Source organism: Platalea leucorodia, assembly GCF_965183815.1.
Source record: "Platalea leucorodia genome assembly, chromosome: 2".
Taxonomy (NCBI): domain Eukaryota; kingdom Metazoa; phylum Chordata; class Aves; order Pelecaniformes; family Threskiornithidae; genus Platalea; species Platalea leucorodia.
Genome location: NC_138824.1, coordinates 95,031,601 through 95,053,596, shown reverse-complemented (window position 1 = coordinate 95,053,596; position 21,996 = coordinate 95,031,601). Strand labels below are relative to the sequence as shown.

Below are 21,996 nucleotides of genomic sequence, written 5' to 3'. Positions count from 1 at the left end.
CACAGCTTTCTGTGGCAGTAAGTTGCAAAGTTCACTGCCTACTATGTAAAAAAATATATGATAAAAGAAGTAAGTATTTTTTATCTGTTTTAAAACAACGTCTTGCTAGTTTCAATGCCAGTTCTAGCATTCTGGGGTTTGGTGAAGATCCCCATTCACCTTATGCACCACCTTCATAATTTTGTAAATGTCAGCCATTCTTCCCCCTCAGCCTAATCCTATCCAGTTAAGAGTCTCACCCTTTTAGTCTGTCCTTGCAAGGCAACTGGGAGATGTGGAGACTGGAACAGTGCACAGTACTCAAGATGTGGGCACATCTAATTTAGAGCCTTACCAATGAGGCTACTTTATTCCTTGATTTGATTTTTTGAGTTCATACATATTTATCTGCCAAAACATTTCCCTTGTAATATTAGAAATTCATATCACAGTCAGGAATTCAAGCTTACGGTTTGTACTCAGTTTCACTATCTTTTGGTGTTGCCTTCAGAGGGGAGAGCAACAATAAACAGAGAGCTGCAGTGCCTCTGCTGATGTATACTTTATGCTAGCAGTCATTACACAAATGGCTGGTAAAGAAGCCCTCATTCACCAAAGCCAGAAATGTATGCAATAGGAGGAAATTGATTGTCCTATAGCAATTGTCACAGGGGTCAAAAAAAGAAAGTATACAGGGATGGAGAACCACAGAAGAGTCACAGAGCATTTTGTGGGATTTTATGTTGGTTTGGTGAGAAAAGTAGATTACTATTTTTTTTTTTTTACAATGAAGTTTGTGCGGCAATATTTGAATAAATTTACCCTGATATACTTGGAAATTCCTGTTATGTGTAGCTCTGACCCAGTCGCTCTGAGATGCGTCTTAAGAGTGCATCAGCTCAGGAGCCAAGGCATTTCTGCATCCCAGTCCCTCTTCTGGATTGTTGCTTCATCACAGTGTGATCTTGAACGTCAGCCTTTGGACTCGACTGTGCTGTGAGGACTTTGGGGTAGTGTGTATGCTTCATGGTGGGACAGCAGCATGAATTGTGCCTTTAGCAGACCTTCTCCAGAGCTGCCCTTTTGCATAGGCTTGTTGAGAGTACCCCTAGGGAAATATCCAGGAAGGTTTATCAAGCTATGGTCCTCTGCCCATTTGTCCAGACCTTTTGTGGATGGAGAAGGGAGAAGGTTCTTAGTGCAAGTTTTAATTGTTCCCTGGCTGCTGGCTCACCAAAGTGAGTGAACCTGCAGGAGTCCCAAGGTGCCAGTAGGCCTAGCGCAGTCTTGGGGACTGCGAGTCTTGATGCCATCGTGCTGCTGAGGCAGAGGTAGATGCAGCCTGACCCTGTGCTGCCTTTGGGCCACATGCACTGTTCTCGCTCAAATGAAAATAGCAGAACGCTGTGATTTCTTTGTAAATTAATGTGGAGTTAGCACCACCTGCCTTCCCTGGAATAATGAGGAAGGTCTGCAAAACGCTTGTTGATGTAAAATGCTACAACTGCTAAATGCTTTAAGCAGTAAAATACAAAGCTATACACATTATGTTTTCTTACTGCTGGACTGTTTCTCCTTCTAGCAGAATCAAAACCAAAGCTGTTCTCCAAAATGCAGAGCACATCATTAGACCGTAAATGTTCTTTGGAGCTGCTGTTTGCATTGATTATCTTAGATCAAACAGATGAGGTCTTAGTTTTCCAGACTGAATGATTGTATATTATCAAAATAAAATCTGCAAAATGGGAAGAAGCAACACTAAAAATACTTCTTTAAAGTGAATTTTGAAATGTTCTTTACACAGTTAAGATTTTAAAACAGCTGGTAGAAAAAAAGGTTTATTCTCCCAATGATAGATGCTTTATTCACATCCTTTGAATAGAGCTCCAGAAGTAAGGACACGCCTTGTTTGCCTCAGTTCATGAGAGGATTGCATACTCAAATCACAAGAACTTCAGCAATTATTAGAGAAGAGCAGAACTGGAAGATGGTTTGAAGAAAGGGAAACGATTTTAAGAATACTATTTGTCAGTTATTTCTAAAATTAGAAAATAAATAATTTTCCTTCTGAATAGACAGAGGTTTCCTTTCAGCAGAACACATCAGTATGTTTTCTGAAAACTGGTGAAAGAAATCCAGATGGAATGTTTTTCTTCTGGAAAATGCCATTTTGACCACATTTCTATAGGCATATGTTGATTTAGATGAAGTTTTGCTTGGTAATCATAGTGCAGGGGGGGATTGATTTTGCTATCATTGAAACATTTGTTTGACGCCATATGGGATATTTGGAAAGTTTTAATTTTCTATTTCAAAATTGTATTTATTGTATTGTTTTTAAGTTATGGGGAAAGACAAATCATTGAGTCGTGTCATTTTGATTGCCACCTGTACTGAAAGTAACTTTAAGGATCTAATTCTCAAAATGTTTCAACACTTTTAGTTTCTTGTCCCATTTGAGGAAAAAAGATGTATTTAGAAAGGATAAATCTGCTTGCAAAGCAGAACATGTGTGTTGTGTGCAATCCTGCCAGTATTATCGAGGTTTGAGGAAGACTCTTTCAAACAAGGCATCACTGTGCCTCCTTGGAAATGAATTCATCATCTCTGAAACAGTCTCAACTGTTCAAGCTTTGTGGTCTTCTGCAGCACAAGCATGGAGGTTGATTTTACTTCCATTGAATTAAACATAATGACCTCTGACTTAAGCAAGACAATCAACCAAAACTAGATTGTGACTACTAGCGTGTCAGCAATTACATGAGAAGTGGGGGAAGCGGGTAAAGAGTTACTGCCATGCTGCTCGGATACTCAATGTCTATGTAGGTGTTTGGAATATGTAGTTTAGAAAAAAGATGTAAAAATAACTGCTTTGATAATGTAGAGAAGGCAGGTTTTTAAATAGACAGAAGACTTTGTCCATCTTTAAATATTCTGCTGATTGATTCCTTCTGCCCAGGCTTTTCTCAGTCTTTGTTCCTTGCTTTTTCAGCAAAAAGCTGTGTGCTTATGGCCCAAACAATAACAGCTTGGGGAGGGGATTGAAAAAGTTGCTGTCTCTAAAACTTTTTGATTGCTGGTCCAGCTGCTCCACACCACTGCCTTATGTGGCATTGCATGCCAGGGTTGTACCTGGACCAGTTCTGGCATATGCAGCAACTGTTTTCTCTAAGTCCAAGCATGTTACCTGCAACCACTGATGTATTTATTAAACTTGGATCACTTTATACTGCTCTAGCAGTGTCATAGGGACTTTAAATACCCTTTTCTAGATCCCTTTGAACTGATAGAATGCTGTAGACAGACTTCAGCATAAGCGAGAGTGAGGCTGTTGTGATTAGGTCCTTAATAGCAGTCATGCCAAATTTCAAATAATTGCTAGTTAGAACAACATTGCTTACTGGAAGAAATGAGAGGAAACTATTTTCGGACAGTTCATTGTGCTTTCTAAGTTAGGGAGAGCATGACAGATGTAAGGGCATATCAGATATTCATGCGTAGACTCAACCCCTATTTAATGACTAAATACAGAGATGTTTTATGTTAAAAATGAGTATAGCAAATCAATCTTTGGTAGAGCTCTAACGACAATCTGAATATAGGGTGGAAGCTTAAGTGCTCTAGTTCTGCTTATGTAAATTTAATTTTATTTTAATGGCCTATATTTAGAAGAAATAAGCATTCTGACAGGAAAAATTGGTTCCTCGCAAATTTCCGATCTGCTAATTCTGAGTATGTAAACCAGCATACTCAGTCTAATATGAATGAGAATATCTGTTCAACAGTTCATCAGAGCCAATGGTGAAAAGATTAGTTTTAACATGGTGAATTTTATTAATTGAGAGTTAAGTGAGATGTACCAACATAAAACGAGGACCAAGTTCTTAGAACTGTAAAGGTTTCTGCTTCTGCTTTAACAATTCAATGTTTGAAGCAAAAGTGGATGTCCTTTTATGTAGCTGGAATACGCTTTCTGAGAGTGCATGATCTGATGATTTTTGTTTGTTTTTTTATATTCTCAGTAGGAGGCAATTTTTTTCAGTAGCAAACTTCCCCCCAAACTTAACACAGTGCTGATTTATTCATTTGAAGTGAGACAATGAAGAAACTAATAATACTTAGCAGTTCAACATTGCCCTGCATCTTGACAACTCTTGCTGGTACATGCATCACTGGTTGCATAGTGCCTCTCTCTCTAATCTTTGTCTTGCTTTCCTGTGTTAAGTTCTCTGTGGCTGACATTGGTGTCATCCTCAAGAAACTGAAAGACATAGCCGAACCTCGTTCCCGAGAAATCAGACAGGTGTTTGCAGCCGCTGACCCTGAGCATACCAAGGTGATTGAGTATGACCCTTTCAGGTAAGACAGTGGATTTTGTTTTTTAATGTTTAATGAAGGCACGTTCCCCAAAAATGTATAGAGCATGACTGTTTCTTGATGCATTCTGCACGTGTTAGCTGACACATTTGCTTTGCAGTTACTTGGAGACTGTATGTGAAAAAGAAGGTGAATCCATGCCCCAAAAAAAAGAGAAATACAGTAGTTTCAAGTAAGCTGAAAAGCACGACTAAAATCTGTCTACTTTTTATGGAGCTGGCACAGGGTGTTGGGAAGAAGGGCAAGTCAGCAGTAATATATATACTGAAGGATAAAGAAAAGCCTATCCTGAGAGAGTCAAACAGATTAATTAGTAGTTTTGAAATTCAAGAAGGAATGTTTGAATTGGCCTTCTGAAAATGCTGTTATTTGGGTTTTGAATCATTGATAAAGAAGAGAGTCTTCGCAGAACCATGGTGTATTGAATTCATAGGATGCAGTGATAAGCATCTCTAAAAAAGACTGGAAAGCAGTAGTGAGAGCAATGATTAATGCTTGGATAGTAATTTCAGCAGAGACAGGGTGAGCAGATACCTGGATTCTGGCAGTGATCCAGATATGGCAATGGGCAAATGTATAGATACTTGAAAGAGGAAATCATGTTCAAATGCAAGCTGATTTTCAGTTTGTCCCACAGCCAGAATACTTGAGCATATGAACTGTGTTGGGTATTGGTGAAGTTAATGATGTGGAACAGGGGAGGAGATTTTACCTAGAAGCATTTTGGTTTTCACAGTGGTAATATACTATGTATTTAGGAACTGTCATAATAACTAAAGCATATAGGTAGATGTATATTGTGTGGAATGTCATCCATATAGGAATGTTAACCAAGGCAGAAATTGCTTCTGAAATATCTCAGAAAATATATAGATCAGCAGAAGGTTCTTCCAGCGATTCAAAGTGAAAGTAGTGAGAAATGAAAACAAGCTGGTATTCAGAAATGAAAAATAAGTGATTAAAAGGTAGGATTCAAACTAAGAAAGGCCACAGCTATTGGCAGTTTTTGGTGAAAATATTTCTAGACTCAGATGTTTTACTCAACAGAAGCAAGATTCTGAATTGTTAACTGCATTAAGAAGGACAATTTTATTACTAGAAGAAGAAGTGGAGAAAATTGAAAGTTAATGTGTATCTGGAGAAACTTTACAGCACTTGGAAAAGGGTTTTAATTTATATACGGAATAACTTTTTAAAATCAAATAATTATGGTCTTGGTTCAAATTATGAAATAATCATTTGCAAAACTTTGTCTTCTTACTTGCAGTAAGAGCAGGTCAATGTTTCAGAACATTTGCATGATGAAATTGGTGGAGCACACTTTTAGAAGGGATGATAGTGCTTCTAAATGGCAGGGAAAGATTTTTATTTTATCAAGAGGAGGCTCGGTTGAGTGTAAATTTAATCACAGTCATACTCTGTGCAGCTGTGAACTGCCCAGCTGTTTAATTTAGGCTAGTGCTGTTCCGTGGCATGGAGTAAGATATGCCTAGTTATATGGTATTGAGGCACTTGGTTTCAGCAACAAAAATGTAGCCCTCTGTACGAGTAAGAGAAAGCAGGGGAGTCCACGCAATACTGTTGTTTTGGCCTCAGTGCTCGCCTGGGCCTGTCTGAGCACCTACTACTGGTCTACATCTCTCCTGCGGCGGGACAGCAGGGGCTCCAAGAGGAAGCATTCACACTGCCAGAGGAAGAATTTGCCTCTAAGGAGCAATTAACTTTTGTGCTTTATAGTGATTGTAGATTTTGTTTCTGTTCATTCATATTATATCCAGTAATCTAAAGGCTCTCTTCTTTTTATTATCCATGTATCTTATTTTAGAACGAAAGAAATATTTTTAATGACAAAGATGAGAGCACTTTTTTGCATCTATGAAAAGTCAAAGATATTTTTCTGTGAATAGAATATGTATTTTTCTTTCAGTGTTGTATTTTCTTGTGTACATCACTTTATTTTTAATCTGTCATGGCATTTCATGATTATAACTGACTACAAATGATATTTTTAGTACAGGCAATTATCTGTGTGACAGCTTCAACCAGCATGATAATCCTCTTTTCTTATCTTAGATACAGCTAAAGCTTTACTGTGCTCTGAATTTGGCTGTTCAGATTTCTTCCTTTCTACCTATGTAATTTAATATGAGCTGCATTTAAAAATACACCTATAAATATGATGTAGTGAAGCAGCATTGTAATTATACAATTTACTTTAACTACTTTCAGAACCCAAATCTACAGCACAGCATCCAGGAAATAAATACATGGCGTACATTGAAGCTATCTCCTAAGCTATTGTTAAAACTATTGAAAGCTTTGTTAAAAAGAGAAGAAAAAAAACCCTAAAACTTAGATGCCTGTGCATCACATGGTCCTATCCAGACTGCTTTTTCTCATAAGCTGCTGGCAAGACTGTTCGCTGTCAGAGACAAAGAACCATGTGGGTTTAAGAAAGATGCCTATCTTCAATTCAGCTTGAGAAACAGCTCTCTTGAGCATTTAATTATTATTTCTTCTTTCTCTACCAAATTCAGATTGCAATCTGTCTTATTCTTCTAGAACAGGAAAAAAAAAAGTAAAACAAAAGATAAATAAGCTGTGGGAACAATTGTTGCAGCTATTCCATTTTGTCAGGAAGAGTTTAGATGTTTGCGAATCTTGGGCCTCACTCATTAGTCCCTAGCAATCACTAGAATATTCCCGAATTCCCAAACGAGACAATAATTTTATCTGGGCGTTTTGGTGACTTGATTGTCACTGACTGGCTTGAGAAAATAAAAGGCCTTTAAAATCCTGACACTGGAAAAATCTGTGCCATGTGTGGAAATCCAGTCTGTGGAAATATTCAAATGGGTGATGTTATCTACCTGCTTTCAGCTTCGCCAGCCCAACCATTTAGAGCACCAGGCTTATCAGCCAGTATTGTCCTCCTCTTTGTGTTTGCAGTAGTATTACTGCAGCCTCCAGGAAAGAGGCTGCAGTTTTGACTGGATCTCTGACTGGTGCTACAATATAAATAATAATATTCAGTAAGTGGAATAATAATACTGACAAGATAATGATAATATTAATAGATGGACCAAGTTTTGGTCACTGAGTTTGCATAATCTCAAATAAAGTTTGCTACTGTCAACAACTTGTCTTCTCCTTGTATTTATCTCCTGCCACTGCAAATAAAGGATCTTTCTGATTTATTTAATATGAAAAAACCAGCAGTTGAATCAAAGTACACACTATACAGTGTTTGGCATCCTTTTTTGAATAGCTGTGTAAGTGCAATCATATTCTGTGAGGAGATATCTTAATTTGAACAGGACCACACAAGCCTCTGAGAAGAAGCAAGTGAAAAAATTATGTTTGTTGATAGAATTTTGCAGTTTGGAAGGGTATGAAATGTCTGTGCTTTCAGTTCACATGTGGATGTTAAGAGACTCATTATCAGATTCATTCAAGAATTTAACTGTTCTCCAGCCAGAAGTTTGAGTCTTGTGTCAGAACTTTGTGCATCACTAATAATCTTGCATTTGTTTTCAAAGATTGGTATATAATCACAGTGATGCCGTACTCTCAAGGGTACCACAAGGTACAGCTCTAATTGCATCAGCAATTATGGTGAAGTTTATTCTTAGTGCAGTTTATCCAGAAGTATTATATATAATTAATCTAATTTTGATTGAGGCACATGGGCCTATGTTGATGCTTTCTGTTAAATAAAATCCTGTTGAACGTGAATTCACCAGAGGCAGATGTTTGGGTTCATAACACCAATGTATAGTTACACTAAGCCAGGTTTGGCAAGAGGCCTTGTAGCAGCTGAAGTAACCTACAATTCAGGCCAGTTTTTTCCAGGAGAGCAGGAAGCCTCCTAGGTTTCCTTGCATACCTCACTACTGGTGTTTTTCTTCCCTTATGCTGTGTCAGCATCCAGGACATAGGAAGAACTCTGTAATCACTGAAGGCAACAAAATCGCTACTACAAAGACAATGTAGTCTTTAAAATTAGTCCTTCTCCTCCCCTTCACCAACAATATAAAGCAGAGGGAGAGTCTTCTGAACTGTAATTACTAGTCCTGTTTCTTAAGCTCCCAAGCTTGTGTCCATTTGCTGATATACTACAAGCGCCTTCAGGAGCTTACCCACAAACAACTCCAGCTCTATTACCAGCAACAAATTCTTGATATTAACAGTAACGACTAGTCATTCAGTGCCCACGCTGCCCCATCAGATGGATCTCAGGAACATTTCTTCTTCCTTGGGTTGGGCTGATTCATCTAAGCAGCACAAGCAATCTTGGGAGAGCACATCTCAGGCTCTTCCCTGCATGGGATCTGACTCTCCGCCGACAGTGTCCAAGCATAAACTGGTCTTGCTACTGCCTCCTGTCTTCCGTTCTTGCCAGGAGGACTTGTGATTACAAGTTGGGTGTAATTTTCTGCCCTCTCTCTGTGTCCAGTTTCTCCTTCCCTTCCCCCAGCTTTTTCCTGAAAGCTACCCAACAGGGCCAGCTTTCACAATGCTGCTAATATTGCCTGCCAGTATGGCATCTCCAGTAACAGGCTTCAGTCATGATTATTATGGGGTTTTGTATGTATAGCCAACTTCTGAGCAAATGTGGACATCCTGCAAAAGTTTAAGAGTTCAGGTAATTTCCATTATACCTCCTTGAACAGATCTGGCTTTCAAATTTAAGTAGATACATTCTTCAAAGATCTAAATACAGCATTTTATAATGAGTACACTTTAATCCTTTTTTCTCCTGAAATTTAGTGATTATTAATTGTTTTTAACTCCTTTACTTAAAACTCATGTAAGTTGTTTTTGTGAACAGAAATTTGATAGTCAGTATCACCGATGGAGCATTTTCAGAACATGAAATTATGACTCTCGGGCGCTGTTACGGTGTGAGAGATGAATATGAAATGGACCTCCACTTCCTCCTTGCAGTGGCTCAAGAACAACTGAAGAAAAATAACTTTGAGAATTTTGAACAACTGTCTGCGGTGCTTATATACAACGACCGTGAAAAGTAAGTTTCCTCTATTTATCCTAAGCTGTTGTTTGGGAAGCTCTGCTTGTAAACCTACCGACTTTCTGTTTGTTGCAGAGCAAATGACGTATTGTGGCCAAAGAATATTATTTGTAATGTTAAGCCCCTCTCAGCATTTGACAGTAGACGAGAAAAGGATAGCCTTTTTGTCTCTTTTTCATTTTGTTTGTGGACTTTTTATTTTAGCTGTTCTACTGAACATTCTGTGACATAATCAGATGCCCGTTCAAAGGCAAAACGTAGTATTTTAAATCAAAGAGGAGAAACAGTGATTTAAGGAAAAAAAGAAGGGATTTGTAGCTGATTCTTTATATGACTCATTTGCCCTTTTTGTTCTCTGATGTCGCAAATAAAGAATCATAGAGAATTGCTAAGGACCTCAGTGTGTGGGAGACAGGCCACCCCATGCACTGTAAGTTTCTCGGCTTTGCAATAGCAAAATTTCATAAAACCTTGTTTTCTTTACCTCTACCCCAATATTCCTCATGTGTTTTCCTATTCACAACAACATTCGCTTGAGGTAAATCTGGAAAATACCTAATGTACACTTCTCCCTCCTCTTTCTGTTTGTGTAGATGTGGAGTGCTGCCCCATGAGATGTGCAGGACTATTTGCAAGTCCTTTAAGTTGCCAGTGGCTGATGATGATCTGCAAGCTTTACTGACCATGTAAGTTAAGGGCAGATGGATGCATGTGTGGGTACAAATCAATGCTAAATATCTACTGCAGACACAGTTCTTAAGAATTTGTCATTTATACTATATTAATCATTTCATGATGCTGATTTTGTCCCTATACACATGTGGACTTTCCTATTTATAGAATATTTATAATCAACTAAGGTGCATCCATGTTAGCAACTTCTCTTCATTTTGTCTGGCATGGTAGATCATCTGGGTTTTGCCAGAATTCTATGGAATGAGTCTTATGGGAATCAGCTACTGATACTTATCATTATCAATGAGATCCACTTTTTTTGCATTAGTTGTTCCTGTGTATATGTAAGGTAAAAACAATAATCTTATGAAAGCACATTATGTGAGTTTTAAGAAACATACCAAGGTGAATACAATGAAATGTCCTTGAATGAAGTAGACAGCATCAGTAGTAAAAAAAAGTGATGCTGCTCCTATTAATCTCACCTGAAACTTATTTTATTATGATTTTCAAAAAGGAAAAGGAGTGTTGGCATGGGTTTAGTATTTTTTCCATAGCACATTTAATTATTTTGAGACAGATTGCTTGGCTAGCTGTATTAATGAGAACAGAAGTGAAAAGAACTAGTATTCAGCACACTTGTATGAAAAGCTGGAGTTCAGAGTAACCTGTGGTGTTTTGAACACTCATGTCATGTTGAGTTTGGTTTTCATGGCCAGATTTTCTGGTAATAGGTTTAAATGCATGCTCATTGGTCTCTTCTTTTCCTTGCGGGAAACCCTTAAATGTTTTGTCTTTACCTTCATACTGTGTTAAAAGCAGGAGCAGGTCTTGTCTTCTGTCATGTTTAGATGCTTTCAGGTAGATATGCTTCTTGATTTCAGGAGGAATTGCAAACTAAGTATTTGGATTTATCAAATAATGAAGGGACTCTTGTCAGACAGAAACGTGGAATCCGTTTTAATAAAGCATCTTCGTACTGCAAGCAAGGCTTCCTACTTACATCAGTATCAACAAGACTGCTTTAAGAAGCCTAAGGGGCTATTTTTCACAAATCCCCCATTTCCAGACCAAAACCATTCAGAACAGTTCCCTGCAGTAGCCAGATAGATGACTTTGGCAATTTGTTTGCTGTTCGTCACTCCTGACAGTTAGGTTACAAGCATTAGTCATCAGAAGCATGTCTGAATTTTAGCATTAATCTAAATTAATTTTTTAGGACTCCCACTAAGCTGCCTAAAACAAAAAGTGTTGGAGGACAATTGACATCCTGTACTAGACAAGGGGTTCTCACAGTTTCCACTTCCTAAAGGCTGAAATTGAATAGATGCACAGACAAGGGACTGGAGGTTTTCCTTTATGTACTAACTCAGTGCTGATGAAAAACAGACAAGCCTGACACGTCATAAGCTCCAGAGACGTGTTTATTGTTTGTGAATTTATACCAGGGAAAGCTTTTGTGAGATGAACATCTCTCTTAAAGAGTCTCAGTGTAGGCAGTTAAAAAGAAAAAGCCCAGTACACTATAATAAAAATTAGAGATAAGCTTAGAAGACAAGGAGGAGACTAAGGGTTGGATTTCGCCCAGCTTTAGGCAGGTACCCATGACAGCTGAATTAGGATTCAGTCTCTGTAGGTTCTTTCTGTAGGTGATGGAGAAGGAGAGAGTTATCTCCTCAGCCTGTGTAGGAGCTGGATTTCTAAATTACCATCCATTTTCCTTTGTTTCTAAAGGGGCTGTGGCCACCCTGTATTGCAGATTTGTGTATGAGAAAGGTAAATGGTGTGAAGCTGGGCCTCAGAAATCAGTGTGAGAAGTACTTCATATGATAGAGTGCTATGTGTAATGCCAGTTCTTAAGTTACAGTATCGGCTGCTTCAAAAAAGCACAGTTTATGTGGTGAGTCACTGCATTGCAGATAAGAAGGAAGATGATTGTCACATTCTTAATAATGTGTGCAGTTGGCACTGCTTGGTGAGTTTATTGTTTCATGAGAGTGCAGAGTCAGGGAAAGATTTTTTTTGAAGTCTATTTAATAGGAGTTAATTTCCAGTAATCTGGAAGAGTAGAGTTGGCTGAATGAGATTTAGACTTTTCTCTTCCTTTCCTCCTGCTTTCTGTAGTTTTCTTTGAGACTGAAGAATCATGAAACAGGCAGGTTTATTGTTAATGAAGAACAGTCTCACTCCTGGGGAGTATGCGGTTCAGTGTAGGCAAAGTTTGTCAACAATATTCTTTCCTTGTTTTTTTTTTTGGATGAGGAAGTGTGGAATTTTGTGTCCATTGATGTTTCTGAAGCAAGCAGTGGTGGTGTTCCTACTGTGTGTATCTGTATTTATGAAGGAAGAAAGAGGTACAATAAAAGTTCTTGGACTGATTCCCACAAAATCAGTATGTATAGCTAATGCATTAGCTGGACCCTGTTCAGCTATAAAATGATGCTATGTGATCAGATAATAGTTGAAGACTGAAGCTATATGTTTATTCAACTTTGCTATCTGAGATCAAGTGGCAAAGACTTTCTGTAGGACTTAATGGTTCTATTTTTCCATTTTGAAAGGCAATACTCTTAAAGTATTTATTATTTACATTTGTAAATTATACTGCAATGATCTGTCACTTATTAAAAGCATGAGATGGGACTAGAAGTTACTGTCTAATTTTGTGGTCACCTCCAGATGACCCAAGACTTTGTTTACTGTACCCAAAGACCATTCAGTTTCCACAGAGTGCAGAGAGAATTAGCACAAAGACTGTGAGGTTTCGTAAGACCCTTTCAAATTGTCTGTCTAGAGTAAATTTATATTTTTAATTGTGGGATGGTGGAATAGTAGGATTTAGGTACCCAATAATGTGTCCGTTTTTCCAATTTACCTGAGCTGGCTTATTAAAAAGTATTTCCTTTTTTCCATCAGCATTTTCTCACTTTTAGTTTTTTAATCACAGGGCAATACAGACTTTTAATCACAATGTATTAAGCAATGCAGATGGTACACAATTGTTTCTGCCAGAAAACTGCAGTACTCATTATAAGCATTTCTTTAAATTTATGCAGGCATAATGAACAATTTTAGTTTGTTTAATAAATAAATGTTGCTAAAGTGCTCAAGTAATGAATTTAGGGTTTTTTTTTCTGTTATTTTTATTTACTGCAATGCTAAATGTATGTTAACAAGGACTTAAAAAGATGCAGTCCTTCCCCAGAGGGTACATAAACAGCTGGCAGATAAGGAAAGAAAAAAAGGAGGGAAGAAAGAATGGATTACAAGTATTACATGTTGATCATTCCGCACGAGTTTAGTTGTTAAGCGTATGTCTCTATTCTTTAAAATCGGTCTTTTAATTTCTGTTAAAAGTGGCAGTGTAGTTCTTCACCTCTCCACAGTACCAGGGTGAGACTGCTGGACTCTGGAGGGGGGCTTGCTGTATTGAAAAAGTTAATCCCTGGTGTCTCAGGTAGCAGCGTCTGGTAACAATGGGCCTCCTACATGGTCATCCCAGTTCTCGAGTCGCTAATAGGCCAGGCCAGGCCACTCCTGCCTGCTCAGCTTTTCCCTGGTTTGTGGCTGGGTAATAATTTTTTACGTAGCTGCCTATGTGTAATGTTTTTTTAGGGATGACCTATTTCTTTCAGGAAGCAAACCTTCTTTTCCTGCTGCAGCAAGTGTCCTGGTAGCAGGAGCAAGGTTGGAAATGGTCACAAGATCTTTGTCCTGCACTCTGTCTTCTGCTCGTTACCTTTGATGTCTGAGACTCCCTTAGCCATTTGTGATGAAGAGACTCTCCAGCATTAATATTTGTATCGCTTAAAAGAAATTATTTCTCTTACTCGGTATGCTGAGGAACTGATGGTTCAATTTATAGTTGTTCAAGATGTGAATAAATGTATACACAAGATGGTAGCCATTACTTAATTCATACTGATCAGCTGCATGGACTTGTCCGTGCTTGCTGTTTTAAATCTTTTCATATGAGCAGTTTATGACAATTTAGGTGTATACCTGTGTTACACAGAGACTTATCAAACAGGCTGAAGAATCCCAACATTTTCTCTAAGGTTAAAGCAGCACGATGCTTCTCCTCTATTATTATCAGATTAACTTCTTAATAAATGTTATTCAAAACTAAGGAATTAAAAAAACTCTGCATGTACATTAACTTTTCACATAAATGCTTGGGTTACGGATTTCTTGATGGGAAAGAAAAAATATTTGTAAGTAGCCTTTACTCACCAAAGCATCCTCAGGAATGGACATAATGTGATTTAACCAGATTTTTCACATATCTGGAGTATTTCATTATGAATATATTTTTAGAAGCAAAAATGTTCAATTATTTCTGTAATATAAAAGAAAAAAAAAGCTCTGCAAACTATGATAGGGATGGGGGAGTGACTTTCGTAGTCTAAAATCACATGCACTGGTGAAGTCATAGGGAAAAACTGAAGAGAAGCGTGGTTTCAAGAGATCTTCGTTGCATCTTCTTGATAAGACAAATCTAATTTCCTTTCCTGAAGAGCACTGTCGGTTTCAGTCATATTACCTCCAGCCACCGAAATGTATGACATCTCTGTCCTAATAATGCACAAATTGATAACATCTCCTCAGTCCATCTGGATACTCTGTGCCAAATTGCAAGTGTGTGCTTTTAGTAGATTGATACTATAAGTCACAGCAGGAAAGAGATCTAAAGAGTAGATTTTTTTTTTTTTCTAGATTATTCTAGGGTAATATTTTAAACTGCTTTCTGTAGCTATTTAAATATGGGATTTAGGAATCCCATTTCCTCTGCCCATGTTAAAATATTTGGTTATAGTTAACTTCATGCCCGTGTTGTCATCTCAGTTTGCTAGTGCTGTCACATTAAAGGACTTTTCTCCATGTTAATGTTTGTTGAAAGCAGAAGCAATGCTTTCCTTGACTTCATTGCCTCAACATAAGGTTTAAGTAGTTACACGCCTTCACTTGTTCTTTACTTAAAAATCCTGCTTATACAGCTCTGCATCTTGGCAGTAGACTTAATCTTTTGACTTTTCGCAATGAACAAAAGATAAATACAAATATAGTAAAAAAAAAAAAAAATTGTCCTGATAGTTCTCAAATTCAAAATCTGTGTGCTATAGTTTTTTTCCAAGAGGCATAGGCTTTTTTTATTGTCTTGTTACTTCTAATGCAAAACTCCTTTCTTTTCCCAATTGCCACCTGCAAAGAACCTGAATCAAACAAGAACCCCCTAGAAGTAGGAATGATAATTTTCTTGTATATTGGATATATTCCCCGAAAGCAACGCTTTATGAAAATGTTAACTTGTGTGTGAGCTATTATAAAGAAGCAAACTATCATAGGACGGTTTCTCACGGCAATGTTTCAGGCTCCTCTTTAATACAGTAGCATTCTTTTCTGACTTTGCTTTCATCTTCAGCATAACTCACTGTACTTAACATTCCAGTTTATCGCTAGCATCTCTTTTTATGGCTCTCAGTATATTTTATTATTATCTCTCCTGCTGACTATTAAATGAAAGGTGTGGGGGGAGGAGAAGGAGAGGATGAGTTGAGGTTTATTGCATTTTTTTTTTGTTACTAGATTTATTTCTCCTCTTCTCCAGTGTTGTTTTCCAAGTTTGTGCTGTAAATTCCCCCTTAAAGTACCTTCATGCTTAATTTTTACCAAACCCTCTGCAGTGGTTGGAGGGTTTTGAGGCCCATGTTTTATGCGGTGCTATTTCTTTAAGAACAAGAGAAAACGATTTTCTAAAAGACTTGTTTCCTGGAGATGATCTTGCTCCTGTGCAGTAGTATTTGTCTCACCAGATTACAGGGCAGAATTGTTTAACCTGGTATTTCCCACCAAAGAATAGGTGTTGAGTCTTGCTAGTTGTATATGTCTCTCCATGGACCCCAGTGAAGCACAGACACTGCCAGGGTGTGCTTATATGCCTAAACCAGGTCCCTTTTATATGTAGGTGTCCTGGTTTCAGCTGGGATAGAGTTAATTTTCATCTTGGTAGCCGGTATGGGGCTGTGTTTTGGGTTTAGGATGAGAACAATGTCGAGGATACACTGACGTTTTGTTCTTGCTAAGTAGTTGCTAAGTGGCGCTCACAGTGGTAAAGGACTTTTCAGCTTCCCCTGCTCTGCCGGGTGCACAAGAAGCTGGGAGGGGGCACAGCCGGGGGGAGGGCTGACCCAGACTGGCCCAAGGGCTATTCCATACCATATGACGTCATGCTCAGTATATAAGCTGGGGGAAGAAGAAGGAAGGGGGGGACATTAGGCGCGATGGCATTTGTCTTCCCAAGTAACCATTACGCGTGATGGAGCCCTGCTTTCCTGGAGATGGCTGAACACCTGCCTGCCGATGGGAAGTAGTGAATGAATTCCTTGTTCTGTTTTGTTTGCGTGCACGGTTTTTTGCTTTGCCTATTTAACTGTTCTAATTTATTTTACTTCAATTATTAAACTGTTCTTATCTCAACCCACGAGTTTTCTCCCTTTTACCCTTCTGATTCTCTCCCCCATCCCACTGGGGGGAGTGAGCGAGCGGCTGCGTGGTGCTTAGTTGCTGGCTGGGGTTAAACCACGACAGTAGGTAGTGTTAGGTGAGACAGATGTCATTCACAGAAGCTGCTAGTACAGTATTTATAGCAGAGCAGTTAAGCTGTTCATTTCAAGAACGATTTGCATGGTAGCTTCAGCTTGCGGATATCTTTCAAGCGTTTGACTAGTCCCACTGAAATAACAGTGGTTCCCAAGTGCCTTAGTCACCTAAGTGTTTTGCCGAATTGGACTTTTTTTCTGAAGCTGCTTCATCCAAATCAATGGCAGAAGGATGAGGTGGCTTACAGATCTGCTCCCATGGGGTTTATTAGTGCAGGGTAATGATTTTAGAAATTTGAGGGAGGGAGATAGCGTGTTCCACTTGTACCTGTAGACCTTAGCTGGCAGCATATATATCTATATTTATCATATATATATATATATAGTTAGGCGACCCTCATAACTAACACAAATACATATTTATTCCATAGAAATAAAGAACGATGCCATAAAACCAACTACCAAATGATAAGGCTTGTGATTTTTACATCTGGCTATTATTTGATAGGTTAAAGAGCTGTGTGTTTGTCAATTGTAAAGTGATCCCAAGGTATGTGCAAATAGCATTTTTGAAGGATTGCTTATTTTCAGGAAATGATTGTAGAAGCCATATGAAACAGGTCAATTGTGTTACAGCACAGCTCTCTTGTATCATTCCACCTGTTTCTTTTCTACACAAAGGAGTCATACACTGATCATCCCAACTCTATGTTTGTCACCAGTTGTCAGATCCCAGTGTTGGAAAAGGTTGGGCAATGCTTCAAAGGTAGAATGAAATTAGTTGAAACGTAATAAACCTTAAAGAAGTTGAATTTTATTATGAGAGACAATAATAAGGTGTAAGAATATGGAATAGAATGTATGATATAGAAGTCCTGACTGCTTGGTAGTGTTTTTCTGGACTCCTGACAGTGTTTGGCAATAAAGGAGTAAAAAATTGTTATCCAAAAGGTAATGTATTAGTATGCTGTAGATAACACGATACAACTTTGTTAAAAATGTCCTTTAACCTTGAGTCATCTTATGGATATTCTGCTTAGGTTTGAAGATGACCATAAGCAAGTGGAATATAAGAAGTTTGTGGATGGGCTGAACTGGAGAGAGAATCGAATCCCTGCTTTCCAGACAATAAAGGTTCCTTTCAAGGTAAAACCAGTGTATTCGAGCAAAGGAACAGTACAGTACATTGGTATAATTTGTCCAACTTTAACGTGAGTGCTTTATCCAGTGGAGACCACAACAGTTTTCATATTTGTGTGTTTGTGCCTATTTTCTTCAAGTAATTAATTTTTACTGGGAGGTTTAGAATGAAGCAGACAAGTCAAACAGGGACAAGGAGCCCTGTAACACCCCTGTGTCTAATAGGTGTCACATCTCTGTGACATTTTTCTAGAAGGTAAAAAAAAAAAGAGAAACAGGTGTATTTGTCCATGAACAATGGGCGTGAATACCGCTTCACCCACAAATATTGTTGTCACATGTCAAATGATCTGTTCGCTTGCTGAGATAGTCAGGAAATACTTTAAACTCCACTGACACTGCAGAAAATAGCTATGTATTTTTTATAACTCCACAAAAACTTGTACATAATACACTACATCACTGGTAGGCGTACAGCAAGAGCAGTATTGATGGATCAACTTTGTATATCTCCACCAGCCTGCTACTTAGGGTAGATAAAAATGCGGTATCAATAAAGTGCAGAGATTAATCTGATCTTGCCATCTTGTGCTGAATGTAATATTTAAAAATAGATGGTGCAAAAGGCAATTATGCTGATTTTTAAAAACTTCGTAACAGATAAATCTGAAGCCCTTCTGCCAACATGTAGTTTTGCTGTTCTGACGTAGCCAATGTGTTGCTATGCTTGTACAGAATGTGTTTCATTGTATTCAGACCATTTAGAAACATAGCATTCCTTTAAATTCAAGTTCAACGGTGACATAGTTTAAACCAATACTCCTCAAGTACTGTGCTATTAACCTGACTCCACTCTCTTATGTGGCTTACCAGCCCTTCTGTAGCATCTCAAACTGTCAGTGATGTCTGACGAGGGCCCAGTGCTGCTCTGCTTTCCATGGTGGTTTATTTTTCACTTTGTTATTGAGAAGAATTTTTCCATCATGTACAGATAAAATCAGAGCCCTTCCACGTGTTTTATACAGCAGTCCTGTGGTTCAAAGTGTGCATTAGGTTTTGTTCAGTAGGTATTCTTTTTTTTACAGGAGAATTCTGTGCTTAAGTTATAACTCAATATTTAAACAGTGACTGCTCTCAGGAGATTGTGTCAGGATAAGGGGCCTTGTGAGCCTCAGTACCACAGAAACAAAAAGAAGGTCAGAGCCTGTGCCCAGAGGATTTTTGTCTTGAAGATGGTGCTAAGCTCTGTACCAAAAAGCAAGGGTGAAAGAAGCAGAAGCACAGATACACTTGCTGTTGCGTGTATTTGACCGTTTTTTTCCCCTCACAGGATGGCTTACCTAGCCATTGAGCGTGACCTGATTTCGGTCGGGTGAGGGAAGGAGATGGCTCCTTATGGGGTGAAGGTGGGATGCAAGTGGCAGTGGAACCAGGAGGCAGCCTTCACAAGGTGAAGGTGTGGAGGAAAAGGTGCTTGTGAAAGAAGCAGGAGGTTGAAGTGGACATTTGTGGTGAAACGTATGTTCTGATCAGCATAAGAGATGAGGTTTTGTCTGGGTATGAAGAAGATGTTATCTTTGCTTGGAGGACAGCCAGTGGATGGGCTTTCCGGGAGTGGCTGATGGCTAAGAGCCCCAGTTGAGAACGGTACATGGAGTTACGGCAGGAAGGTTACAGCTGAAATCAAAAAGGAAGAAAGAGCATTAATAGAAATTATAATCAGTCATCATCATGCTGGGGTAACAGGTTCCTCATCAGCTCCAAAGCCTTACTGTAACTGTCATATTGACACATAGCACTGTTTTTAATGAACTGTGCCCAAATTGGTGCCAGTATAGTTTATTGAGTTTTATTGACTTTATTATTTTGTTAGTTAGCTGCAATACCTAGGCTATCGTGGTACAGTACAAGAATAATTAATGAAGAGATCAATATGAAATGGAAAAAATCAGAGAAAGGAAGGGATTTAAATCTTGTTCAACTTTAGAGTCCAATTATCATTCTGTTCATGACTTACCTTGAATTCACAGCAATATTTTGGGGCTACAGTACCTGTATTTGACAGACAGATTTCAGCAACAGAGTTGTGCTTGTTTAGCTGACTTTTTGCTTTTTTCTCTCTGTCTCATAATTCTGTATGATTTTGGGTGTTGAGACATAGATGACTTGCAAGACTTCCAAGTATAAGCATCTTAAGGAAAAAAATATAGCATTATTTTATTTGCAAATACCTGCAAAAGGGCTAATGATAGAAAATATTTCTAATAAAATATTCTGCAAGATTGATAAAAATGTGCATGTAATAATCTTTTAAGAGGATGTGCTATATAAAGGTCCACTTTTTCACAGATTTGTATGTGGAAGTCAAGCAGCTCATTCAATCTTATGTTGACTGGCTTTTAATTATTCTTGTTTTCAATATTCTATTCTAAGATATTCTCTGGGTTACTAATTTCAGAATGAAGATGACTGGAGCAGAGAACCACCATCCCTTCCTGTGAAAGGGATCAAATACTTACCTCTTCTGGATGATCTGTTTGGCAAAGAAGAATAATCTGATCTGTGCAAGACACTGCTTTTGGATTAGTGTTTCAGCTCTAAAGCTTACTTAGATACTGAAAACATTTCTTGTAAAACAAAAAAATAAGATATAGGTTTTATTGCATTTAATTTCTTATTCCAACATAAATGTATGCTTTGTGTGTTTTTCTAACTCCTTCTAAATCAACAGTACACTCTCATACTTTTACAAGCATAATTAAAACTGTATCCTCTAATCTTGGTGTCTGGTTATATGGAGAATTCACAAGTATTGAGAAATCTTTGAGTCAAACAGAAGAAAATTGGACTGGCCCTGCTTTGTTCTGCGAACAAAAGAGGTTGTTGGATGACCTCTTAAAATATTAGGTCAGACTATATTAGCACAATAAGGTAATTCAATTCAAATTTCCTCTCTTGCTCTTCACCTTGTATCTGTGTTTTTGCTATGTCCCTGTTGTGATGCTTAAGTACTGTTTGTGTCAAAGTTTGTTATTTTATGGAGGAAATACTAGCAAGGTTTTAGCACAGTATAAAGTTGCTCTGGTATCAGAGATAATTATAGCCTTCCAATGTGGAAGTAAATATTTTGCAGGCACAGCACGGAAGCTATCAGTTCTTGCTTTTTGTTTTAAATGTGACTCAGATTAGTAGCCACCCAAGTTTACTTGGGTGAGACGTGTGAAGAGAAGGTGTTTCAGTACAATTTTAGTGTGCAGCTTTCTTGCAGTAGCGCTGTACTTGCCCTTTGCAAATTAATTGATGCCTTTCTCTTTGCTCAAAATCGCGATAACTAAATGGAGTTCCTGTTACCATTTTTGTATCTTTTTAAGCTTATGCCAGCTCAAAGCCGTGATTAGATCCGAATTTACTGCATGCTTTTTTGAGAGAAGTAATTACCCCAGTGTAAAGAATGGAAGAGCTGAGGTGAAGGGGGGAGCTGACTCATCCACGGCAGTTCCACAGGGGAAGAGGTGTGAGGCAGCGCACCTCTGCTGGTGGCTGGGAAACTCACACATTCAGTAGACTGAGAATCCTGCGCTTTCTCTAATCTGAAATTACAATTCGGGGAGGAAGTGTTTGATTTAGAAGGATGAGAATTCAACATGTCTAAATCCCCAAACTGAGGGAAGGACAATAGTTCAAAGAATAACTTAATTCAGTAAATTTGTATCTTTCTGGAGACTTGGAGATCCCTTTTAGAATTATGATTCCATTTAGAAATACCTTGCTGCACTTTTGCATGATAGTATAAATGAAATTTTTAATGCTGTGTCTTCTCTCTAGTCCCCCCAGCTCCTGAGAAGAAATTCTTTTCCCTCCATATGGCAAAATATGAAGTCTTTGGCAGCTTTTTACCTTTGCTGTCAGCAAAAAAGGGCTTGGGGCAAGGCATAATTATGTGCGTTGCTGCTACTGAGGTAGATGTTTGCAATAAAATAGGTAAGTGATGGTCTGTGTCTAGGGGGTTAAAAAGAAAATTGTGAAAACTTGTTTAAGTGCTTCAAGTTGTAGACAAGACCATGTACTGCTTTTTGATCCAAAAAAGGGAAATGGTTTCTTGCATGACAAGAAAAATATCTGACCATGGCAATAGTGTCAGGAGCCGAAACAATAATAATGTGTTTGAAGCCACTTTGATGAAAGCTGAAGATT

The 21,996-nt window shown here is 38.3% G+C and overlaps 1 protein-coding gene across 1 annotated transcript in view; it reads left to right on the top strand.

The window, feature by feature from the left end:
* Positions 1 to 20,356, top strand: part of EFHC2 (EF-hand domain containing 2) — a gene marked incomplete at both ends in the record, with an annotated part of 61,469 nt that extends 41,113 nt beyond the window's left edge. The window contains 5 exons of the mRNA XM_082333705.1: positions 4,205 to 4,338; positions 9,188 to 9,385; positions 9,982 to 10,074; positions 17,703 to 17,808; positions 20,261 to 20,356. Of these exons, the coding sequence (XP_082189831.1) occupies positions 4,205 to 4,338; positions 9,188 to 9,385; positions 9,982 to 10,074; positions 17,703 to 17,808; positions 20,261 to 20,356 (627 nt within the window). The remainder of the gene's footprint in view (positions 1 to 4,204; positions 4,339 to 9,187; positions 9,386 to 9,981; positions 10,075 to 17,702; positions 17,809 to 20,260) is intronic.
* Positions 20,357 to 21,996: the final 1,640 nt, after the last annotated feature.